At 34.8% G+C, this 11,741-nt stretch overlaps 1 protein-coding gene across 1 annotated transcript in view; it reads left to right on the forward strand.

Moving 5' to 3' along the window:
• FYTTD1 (forty-two-three domain containing 1) overlaps window positions 1-9,723 on the forward strand; it is a 33,629-nt gene extending 23,906 nt beyond the window's left edge. Inside the window, exons 8-9 of the mRNA XM_036849868.1 lie at window positions 4,053-4,179; window positions 5,842-9,723. Of these exons, the coding sequence (XP_036705763.1) occupies window positions 4,053-4,179; window positions 5,842-5,940 (226 nt within the window). The 3' untranslated portion in view covers window positions 5,941-9,723. The remainder of the gene's footprint in view (window positions 1-4,052; window positions 4,180-5,841) is intronic.
• Window positions 9,724-11,741: the final 2,018 nt, after the last annotated feature.

Consider the following 11,741-nt stretch of genomic DNA (forward strand, 5'->3'; position numbering starts at 1 on the left):
CCCCCCAGTATGCTTTGGACTTCTTTACTTTTCATTACATACAGATCTACCTTCTTTTTAAAGGCTTCATAATGTATTCTTTTATCTAGATGACCTTAATTTAGTTAACCATTCCGTTATATTTATTGCATTATAAACTTTCTAGGTTGAAGCTGGAAGTGATGTTGCCTAGGGGATGGGGGGGTGAACTGAACCCCGATTTGACAGGCAAGATGTGAGACTTAAAGCACAGGGCCAGAGGTCAAGGATGCATTTCAAGAAAGTTCTAAAACCATATCATCAAATTCAACCTGATAGTTGACCTAGCCATAGACCAGACCATAACTGGCACTCTTAAATTTTTCCCATCAAAAAGTATCAGGAATGAAAATCTAAGCTCTATACTTGAAATTTAAAGAAAGTCCTGTATCAGCCAGTAGTCTAGCAGATTGGCTAGTTTCTTGGAAATTCATGCAGACGTACTCAGTCTTCTAACACAGCAGAGGAAAATATCTCTGTGTTGATATTTTTCACATTATGTGTGTGGCCCATTAGTAGGTTATGAAATCAGTTCTGTGAGATGTGATGAACATTTTAAAAAGAAAATAAAATAATAAAAATTTTTTTCAACTTTCTAGGTTTATGGAGTTTTGTTTTTAACTATCTAACCATTTTAATGATTGAAATGAAAACCTAGGATGATTCTCTAAGATTTTAGAGGTTGCTTTATTTTAGTAGAAGATCAAGACTTGGAAATCACCAATCCTTCCAAATTGTTGAAAAGTTTGTAGTTCTACTTACAGAGGTATTCTGTGAGTGATTTATAAATTTTAGTCTCTAGATTAGTCAGTCAAGAACCAAGTATTTTTTTGAATTCAGCAAGGTTGCAGGATACAAGATTAATATACAGAAATCTGTTGTGTTTCTATACACTATAATGAAAATCAGAAAGAAAGTTAAAGAAAAAAAAAATTCCCATTTAAAATTGCATTTAAAAAATACCTAGGAATAAACTTAACCAAGGAGGTGAAGGACCTATATGCTGAAAACTATAAAATGTTGATGAAGGAAATTGAAGATTATTCAAAGAAATGGAAAGATAATCCCATGCTCTTGGATTGGAAGAATTAATATTATTAAAATGACCATATTAGCGAAAGCAATCTACAGGTTTAATGCAATCCCTATCAAAATACCCAGGACATTTTCCACAGAACTAAAACAAACAATCTTAAAATTTATATAGAACCCTGAAAGACCCCAAATTACCAAAGCAACTTCTGAGGAAAAAAGAACAAAGCTGGAGGTATGACCCTACCAGACTTCAGACTATACTACAATACTATAATAGTCAAAACAGCATGATATTGGCACAAAAAAGGCCACATAGATCAATGGGTCAGAATAGAGAGAAATAAAAGCCATGTACATATGGTCCATTAATCTATGACAAAGGAGGTAAGAATGTGCAATGGAGAAAAGACAGTCTCTTCAACAAGTGGTGCTGGGAAAACTGGACAGCCACATGTAAAACAATGAAATTAGAACATTCCCTCACACCATATACAAAAATAAACTCATAATGGTCTAAAGACCTAAATGTAAGACATGAAACAATAAAACTCGTAGAAGAGAAAAAAGGCGAAACACCCTGACATAAATCATAGCAGTATTTTCTTGCATCAGTCTCCCAAGCCAAAAGAAATAAGAACAAAAGTAAACAAATGGGACCTAATTAAACTTAAAAGCTTTTGCACAGCAAAGGAAACCATAAATAAGATGAAAAGACAACCCTCAGAATGGGAGAAAATATTTGCAAACAAAGCAACTGACAAAGGATTAATGTCCAAAATACACAAGCAGCTCATGCAGCTCAATATCAAAAAAACAACCCAATCCAGAAGACCTAAATAGACATTTCTCCAAAGAAGATAAGCAGATTGCCAACAAACACATGAAAGGATGCTCAAGATCACTAATCATTAGAGAAATGCAAATCAAAACTACAATGAGGTATCACCTCACACCAGTCAGAATGGCCATCATCAAAAAATCTACAAACAGTAAATGCTGGAGAGGGTGTGGGGAAAAGGAAACCCTCTTGCACTGTTGGTGGGAATGTAAATTGTTACAGCCACTATGGAGAACAGTATGGCAGTTCCTTAAAAAACTAAAGATAGAACTACCATATGACCCAGCAATCCCACTACTGGGCATATGCCCTGAGAAAACCATAATTCAAAAAGAGTCATGTACCACAATGTTCATTGCAGCTCTATTTACAATAGCCGGGACATGGAAGCCACCTAAGTGTCCATCGACAGATGAATGGATACAGAAGATGTGGCACATACATACAATGGAATATTACTGAGCCATAAAAAGAAACGAAATTGAGTTATTTGTAGTGAGGTGGTTGGACCTAGAGACTGTCATACAGAGTAAAGTAAGTCAGAAAGAGAAAAACAAATACCATATGATAACACATATATATGGAATCTTAAAAAAAAAGTGGTTCTGAAGAACCTAGGGGCAGGACAGGAGTAAAGATGCAGACCTAGAGAATGGACTGGAGAACACGGGGGATACAAACAGTTCATACAACTCAATATCAAGAAAACAAACAATCCAGTCAAAAGGTGGGCAGAAGACCTGCATAGACATTTTTCCAAAGAAGGCATACAGATGGCTAACAGGCATGTGAAAAGATGCTCAACAGTGCTAATTATTAGAGAAATGCAAATCAGAACTTCAATGAGGTATCACTTCACCTGTCAGAATGGCTGTCATCAAAAAGTCTACAAATAACAAATGTCGGAGAGGATGTGGAGAAAAGGAAACCATTGTGACACTGTTGGTGAGAATGTAAATTGGTGCATCCACTGTGGAAAACAGTATAGAGGTTTCTTAAAAACTAAAAATAGGTACTTCCCTGGTGGGCCCGTGGTTAAGAATCTGCCTTCCAATTGCAGGGGACGTGGGTTTGATCCCTGGTCAGGGAACTAAGATCCCACATGCTGTGGGGCAGCTAAGCCCGAGCACACTGCAACTACTGAGCACGTGAGCCACGACTAGAGAGCCCGCTTGCCCAACTAGAAAGCCCACCCACTCTGGAGCCCACACACCACAACTAGAGAGAGAAGCCCACACACTGCAGCAAAAGATCCCATGTGCCGCGGTGAAGATCCTGCATGCTGCAACTAAGACCCGATGCAGCCAAAAATAAAATAAATTAAAAAAAAAAAAAAACTAAACTAAAAATAGAACTACCATATCCAGCAGTTCCACTCCTGGGTAGATAGCTGGAAAAAACGAAAACACTAAATCAAAAAGATAATGTTCATCCCAATGTTCATAACAGCACTATTTACAGTAGTCAAGACATGGAAGCAACCTAAGTATCCATCAAGAGATGAATGGATAAAGAAGATGTGGTGTGTATATATATATATATGTATGTATATATGTATACATACGTGTATGTATGTATATATGTATACAATGGAATATTAGCCATAAAAAAGAACGAAATACTGTTATTTGCAGCAACCTGGATGGACCTAGAGAATGTTATGCTTAGTGAAATAAGTCAGAGAAAGACAAATACTCTATGATATCACTTATATGTGGAATCTATTATAAAAAAATAATACAAATGAATGTATATGCAATGCAGAAACAGACTCAAAACGGGAGAGGGAAGGGAGAAGGAACAAATTAGGTGTTTGGGATTAATGTACAAATTACTATATATTAAATAGATAAGCAATGAGGATTTACTGTGTAGCACAGGGAATTATACCCATTATCTTGTAACAACCTATAATGGAATATAATCTGCAAATACTGAATCACTGTGCTCTACACCCAAAACTAACACAATATTGTAAATAACTATACTTTAAAAAATAAAAAGAACCAGTTTTTTGGGTTTTTTTTTCTTTTGAGAATGTAAATAAAGTAGCCTTCATACATTTGAACATGTGTACAAGTCAAGATGTCTTATGTACAAAATGATTTATTTTTCTTCTTTTGATTGTTAAACTGGTCTCTTTTTAATTTTTTTCTGGTAGAACTCAGAAACCACGATTAACTCGTACTGCTGTGCCCTCATTCTTGACAAAACGGGAGCAATCTGATGTAAAGAAAGTTCCTAAAGGTGTCCCCCTTCAATTTGACATAAATAGTGTTGGAAAACAGGTAAATTTTTTTTCCCTGTATTTCTCTGGGCTGTTCACTGAAAACATTTTAATTAACAAAACAAATGTTGTATAATGAATTAAATAGGATGTCCTAATGCTCCTCAACCCCAGGAAACCACTGGTCTATCTATTTTCTGTCTCTGGATTTGCCTATTTTGGACATTTCATGTGAATGGGATCATATAATATGTGAACTTTTGTGATGGGCTTCTTTCAGTTAGCATAGTGTTTTCATGGTTTATCCATAATGAATATCAGGGTTTTTTTTTTTATTGTTGAATAACATTCTACCATATGTATATACTATATTTTATTTATCAGTTGATAGACATTTGGATTGTTTCCATTCTTTGTCTACTGTGAATAATGCTCTTCTGAACATTCATGTACCTATGCTCACACAAAAACCTGTACATTCACATACATTTGTGTGTTTGTATATGAGTATATGTTTTTATTTCTCCTTGGTAAATACCTAAGAGTGGATTGCTAGTTCATATTGTAATTCTGTGTTTAACCTTTGAGGAAGTACCAGATTGTTTTCTGGAGAAGTAGCTGCAGAACCATTCCTACCGGCATGTAAGAGGGTTCTAAATATTTCCATGTCCTTGCCAACATTTGTTATTATCTGTCGTTTGATTTTAGACATTCAGATGCAGGTGAAGTGGTATATCTCACCATGGTTTTGACAGTTTTTGTATTAACCTTGTATCTTGTAATCTTGCTAAAATTCACTTACTACTTTTAGTAATTTTATAGATTACTTAGGATTTTAGAGTTTCTTTCCAATCTTTAAACCTTTTCTTTTTCTTCTGTATTATAATGGCTAGGACCTTCAGTTCTGTGTTGAGAGCACATTTGCTTGCCTTGTTCCCAGGCTTGAGGAGAAAGCATTAAGTTTTTCACCATTAAGCATGATGTTAGCAGTAGGTTGTTTTTATCAGATTGAGGAAGTTCCCTTCTATTTGTAATTTGCTGAGAATTTTTATTTGTTGCATTTTGTCAAATTTTTTATGTGTGTCCATTGACATAAGAGTCTTTGGAACTGAAGGTAAGAATTTCTGTATGGAAGGAAATTCGACCAAATTTATTTTGCTGATTTTTATTTTATTTTGTCACTTGTTACTTTCCTTTCAGAAATGAAGTATAATTGGGGTGCTTTTTCTGCTATTAATCAAAACCAGATTTTGATTTGAATTTGATTTAAATATCTGTAATGAACTCAGAAATTCAAGAAAATTTGTTTCAGAATATTCACAAATCTAAATAACTTTTATCAGAGGTATCACTAGAGTTGGTGGCAGTGTTTGCAGACTCTAAAAATAATTCAGATAGAGAAATCTTTGGGTATATAACTTGTAAGCATTACAGCATATGTGTTTTATATAGTACATAATATTATAATGGTTAGGAGATAGGGTTTCTGAGTCAGTTTCAGTACTAAAGCTGCAAGTAGGCAACTTAACTAACTTCTCTAAACTTCACTAAATTCACCTATTTCGTATGGTGTTTGTTAGAATTAAAGGAGTTCATACATACAAATATTCAGGAAATGTTAGCTGTTTTTACTATGAATCACCATTATGATCACATTATTGTTCCAAAGCAAATGTGGCTTACAGTCAAGTTGTTAATTTTTGTTTTGTTTCGTTTTCTCTAGACAGGGATGACTTTGAATGAGCGATTTGGGATCCTGAAGGAACAAAGAGCCACTCTCACTTTCAACAAAGGAGGAAGCCGCTTTGTAACTGTGGGATAGGTCCCATGTCAAAGGGACTTTTGAGTGATGACTCTTTTAAAAATCGAATTCTTCGAAGAGTTCATCACAGAAATTCAAGAAACTTTATTTCAAAATATTCACAAGGCTAAATAACTCTTATTTTTTATTTTTGAAGTTGTTTTTTATTTTAACATGTATAAATAATGCCCTGAAAGAATAACAGGGACTATACCTATATGTTCTTAAAGATTTCATGGTTGGCCCAGACAGAACAATTCTCTATTTGACTTCTTTGGTTTCTCATGCAGCAGAAAGAAGGCGGAAAGATAGAAATTGATTATTTTTATGATAGTGGTATTTAGGATCTCATCGCCTTTGCCCAGTTTTTTACACTTTGCCATGGTAAATCTTGGTCTTCAAGATTTGAAGTAGGTCCCTTTGTTGCTGTCACTTATTCTTTAATAGTGTTGATGTAATAAGTGCAATTGACTTTTCTTCACTAGGGATATAAAAAAATTATTAGAATTCCAGTTTGGGGGTTTAAGATTTATGGGAATATCTAAACTTGGTTCATTTTTCAAATAACGTTAGGTTAATCCTCCAGAGTTTAAGGATTAAGTAAATTAAGGATTAAGTAAATCCTTAATGCTGAACTTTTAACAAGAAATGTGACTCTAGGCATAGGCTCAGTTTAAAATGTTAGTCTTTTTAGTGTTTGAAAGCTATAAATGGGTGTTTACAAGGTTATCTGATAGAGCCTCCTTGGAGGAAAGTCCAGTGTAAAAATCTGATAATTTGTGTTTAGGAAATGAAGAAAGCATGAGAGGAAGTAGCAGGTGGAAGACAGGTAACTGAGGAGAAAAACTTTAAAACCTAAGTCACAGGTATACTGTTTGGATTTAGTGTAGTCTTGAGTCTAGTGTCCACAAAGAATTCTTCAAATGATATTTAGAATAATTATACTTTTAAGATGGATTGAGTCCCTTAGATATTTTGATAGTATAATTAGCCATAAAGCCCTAGACTTCTTTTTAGGAAAGTTAAACTTTAAGTTTGCTAAATTAAACAGTATACAGCTCTAAAAATAAAAATGTACTTGTATATGTCACCAGGTAAAAAGTGCAAAATGATAATAGAGTTACATTATAACCTTGTACCTTTGCTTCTGATTTCTTGTATAAAGTTCAGGCATTTATGGTGAGAAGAGGGTTTTCCCCCCACACTCTGGAGGGTTAGGAGGAGTTAGTTTGTTGTGCCAAGCTAGTGCTAAACGTCCTTAGATGGTTGTAAATTATAAGTTAGGGTATAATGCCAAAACGCAGCAAAATAGACTACACGTTACAAGTTTGGTCATTTTGAAGCTTAACTTTTTGGTTTGCTATAATGATGAAACCTCTAAGTAGGTGTTAGTTTCCAAACAGTGTATTATTAGTGTTGATTTTCCCTGTTAAAAAAACACAAAACATTAAGTTATGGCTCCTGCCTGCTTTGTGGTGTATACTAGACTTCATTGTTGTCTCTCATGCCCCTTGGGTTACTTGGTTTATGCTAGCCACGGAAAGCTATCAATAACAGTTTCCTGCTTATACCAAAGAATTAAATCTGATCCTTAATATCTGGTATTTTGCTTGTAAGTCTACTGATAAGGGATTATTGGAAGCCAGTCATACAATTTGAAAGTAAACTCTAGTCTCTCCATAGGCCGAGGACTCATTGCAAAACGTTTTTGCAAGTATGAATGCTTAGATTCGATCCATGAACAATACATTTTAGACTGGTTGAGAATTACTGGTAACTTATTTTGAAGCAAAGGAAAAACAACTGAGCACGAGTTTGCTGTCTTTAGAACAGTTTGTGAAAATATGGTATAAAGATGTTTTCGTTTTCTTGTTATTTTAAATATTATTGTACAGAGCTATTATTAATGCCTTTTTTTAATCTTAAAAATTGCCCCAAATATTGATATTAAGTGCATCAAACAAAGTGTCTTTGGTATATTAAACTTTTGCTCTTCATGCATCTGTAATTCATTTTCTTTTTAAATACAGAATCTTGCCTTTGTTACAGCCAAATTAAAATTCTTGAGTGCTAACATGTTGTATATAAACAAAAGAATATGCTTTTTTGGAGGAAAATTTTCCCTTCTTGGAATGTGGTTATAATTATCCTTTTTCAGTTCTTAAAGCTTTTTTTTGGTTTTTTTTTTTAACAGGATGCAACTTAAATTTCCCTTTGCATCAAGGTGTATCCAAAACATTGATGCAGTGCATCACAAAATGAAAGTTTATATTTAATGAGGAGATGCTTTACACTGTACTTTTTGGCATTTTTTGGAAAAGTTGCATTTAGATTTATTCTGAAGCTGTTCATTTTTAACAAATAAAATATTACAGGTCTCACATGGTTTATTCTTAGCTATGAAGATTGAGTTGTGGTTTTTAGATTGTTCTGTGTTACAAAGAAGTTTGTAATGACTATAATTTTTAGGGTTTGAAAAGCTACCTACCAATTAAATTGGTAAATCAATCTAGACTCATATTGACCTCCCACTAACTACCTTTTGACTATTTCATTCATAGCTCCAACAGGAAGTAGCCAGGAGGAGTTAGAATAGAGAATCGAATTTACTTAGAATGCAGTATATTAGGCTAAATGAGCCTTTAGAGATCATCCAGCTTAACCCCTCTTTCTACATCTTGGTTCAGTGAGACCCAACTTTTCAAGACTTGTGTGTGGTAGAGTCACTTTTTAAGCTCAGATCTTTTAATTATCAGTTCATAATAAACTTCCTGTGAATTGAACACCCACAGAAAGTAGTGGAATTGTTTGTGGCTTGTCAGATATCTAAGAATTGGTAGTAGCCATGCTTTAGCCTTTGTAGCACTGTAAGTAAATATACTCTGCCAGTGATGATTATGAGATTTCATCACTTTGCTATTCCAGTTAGGTAGACCTATTAGAAAAGGCCAGTGCTCCTAATCAAACATTATGTATTTTTTTCTAATAGGCATAAACTTCGCCACAATTTTAATTATAAGCAAATCATAAAATACTTCTAAGTACGAAGAAACTTAGACTTTATTGCCCAGTGGTTATTTTTTGTTATAATAGATAGGTATATCATATTTTGCTGTCAATAGCTTTGTAATTCACACAGCATACACAGTGTCAGGGTAACTTTTGTTCTGATTTATATTACTCTAAGGAGATAAGAGGAGAGGAAATAGCTGACTTTGCACTACAGAGAATGAATACCATACATTCTGAATGCAGGCAGTATTAGGGCAGAAAATGATTCCTTCATTTCTGATCAGTCTACCTTCGAAGTTTCATCAGAATTACATGATTACTTGTTTTTTGCCACTGTAAAAAAAAATGAAGCATGTGATTTAAGCTTTCCTTAAAAGCAAGTTCTTTTTGCATAATCAATTTGGAGTTAGCCCCTTTTTAGAAATGATAACAAAAAACCCAAAGCATTTACAACAAGAATTTTGGACTATTGCAGACCATTAATAGGGATTTAAAGATTTGTTTATAAATTGTTGACTTCGAATGTTTCTTTTTTTCCCTGCCATTACAGTTTATTTTCTATCTGAAATCTATTCAACTAAAAGCTTGATAAAACAAGGAAATGTGATACCATTCTGGAACTGAAATTCCTTTTTCTCAATGTATTTGGATGAGGTTTACCATTGTTTAAAGATGAATAGGAAAACTGTTTCCCTAGTGTGTATGTGTTTAATTTCTACTTCCACTTCTGTTTCCCTCTAAGAAGAAAATCACATTGTCTAAATTTTCTTGTATAAAGTTTTAAAAAGTCAATTATTAGTGATTCTTATTAAAGGAGTCAGAAAGGGTAAGACCAAACATTTATTGAATATATTCAACAAACCAGTTTCTGTGCTTTATATTTGAAGAGAATGGGATTGGCCAAGATTTTAATCCTACTGCTTTGAGTTTATAAAGTGGAATCTTAAAGGAGTAGCCATAATATATTTCTAGTGAGTGAAAGCAGGGAAAGGACTTTATTTCTGCATGATGGGAAACGCAGAGCTGGAGAGAGTTACCGAGATTGGAGTGAAACTTTTGTCCCTAGTGTTCAATGAGTAAACTTCCAGCCTGTAAAATACACAGGAAGAAGCAGGGAAGTTCTCTATATTATTCCTAACATTCAGTAACCCCCATTGCCTATTTTTTCATCTCCTGCTTCCAGACCACAGAGCAGTAGTGGAATAAGTTATAAATCCTTGTATCCCTTTTGCCCACAGCCCTTTTGCAACTGTTTCTCATCACTTCTTTTATTCATCACTAGACTCTTCGGTGAATTCCCTACAATGACTCCATTTCCTATACCTCATTCTCACAAGATGATCTTGTCCCTTGCTTTATGTAGAATATTGAGGGAGTAGGATGAGAATTCCCTCATATTCTACCTTTACTTTGTAGATGAAACTACGAATCCTTAGAAGGCTCAAAATTAACTTCTTGATCTATTTTTTCTTCCAGCCTTTCTTTATGTAGGACTGGTTTTCATATATTGATAATAGTGTATATATAGCATCTTCATTTTTCTTGTATCCACAGGCCTCTGTTTTGGCCTTCAAATATCTACAGACTTAATGTCTACAGGTATTTTGGCCATAATGAGACCCTGTTCTCAAAAATTGTAATTCTTTTTTCTCCTAACCTCCTCTGCTGTATTAGCACATAAACTCCTATTGATATACTCAGCCTAGGATATGGAAGATAATTATAGAGTTTAACATATTAAGGACCTTAAAATCTAGTTGGCTAGACAAAGTAACATCAGTCTATAAACTTGGTCAGAAGTTCAGAGACCAGGATTAGCATGGTATGTTGTAATTATAATGAGATGTGCAGGTAGTTAGGAAGAATGAGGCCATATTATAGAGAATTTGTCAGAAGAATTTGGTGTAAATGTGGAAGGTAATAGGTAATCAAATATAGATGACATCTGTGCATTTTAAATATCTGGCAACTTTCTATAGCATTGTAACATTAATATGGAATATATGGTTATGCTTTTAATTATTGCGGTTGAAATAGCTCTAAAAAATATAAAATGAGGACCTGCTCTTTAAATAGCTTAAAGTCTAAGAGTAAAAGAACAATTTTAGGAGTCCAGAATAACAAAAACCAACTCATGCATTGGATAAATGTTACTTGCCAGGGATGACCATGTTCATAAGAGACATTGATTGTGGAACTTGTCGCTGAAGAAACTAGAGCACAGTATCAAGAATTCACAGAACAGGGCTTCCCTGGTGGCGCCGTGGTTAAGAATCTGCCCGCCAATGCAGGGGACACGGGTTCGAGCCGTGATCCGGGAAGATCCCACATGCCGCGGAGCAACTAAGCTTGTGCGCCACAACTACTGAGCCTGCGCTCTAGAGCACGTGAGCCACAACTGCTGAGCCCGCATGCCACAACTGCTGAAGCCCGTGCGCCTAGAGCTCCACAACAAGAGAAGCCACCGCAATGAGAAGCCTGTACATGGCAACAAAGAGTAGCCCCTGCTCGCCACAACTAGAGAAAGCCCGCGCACAGCAACAAAGACCCAACGCAGCCAAAAATAAATAATTAAAAAAAAAAAATTTCACAGAACTCTGAGCAACCAATACTAATCAGCTTTGGCACCGAGATTAAACATTTTTACAGTCTCTTCCATTTAGGAGTTCGGGAAGTGCTAATCAAGGTTTCATTGAAGAGGAATTGATGGACAGGATCTCTCTCACCTTATTTTCTTTTGCTCTCTGACATGAACTTTTTGGCCTGTGGCAGTATTCTCCACAAGAACCATTGTAAATCATACCTGGATG

Source organism: Balaenoptera musculus, chromosome 4, assembly GCF_009873245.2.
Source record: "Balaenoptera musculus isolate JJ_BM4_2016_0621 chromosome 4, mBalMus1.pri.v3, whole genome shotgun sequence".
Classification (NCBI taxonomy): Eukaryota; Metazoa; Chordata; class Mammalia; order Artiodactyla; family Balaenopteridae; genus Balaenoptera; species Balaenoptera musculus.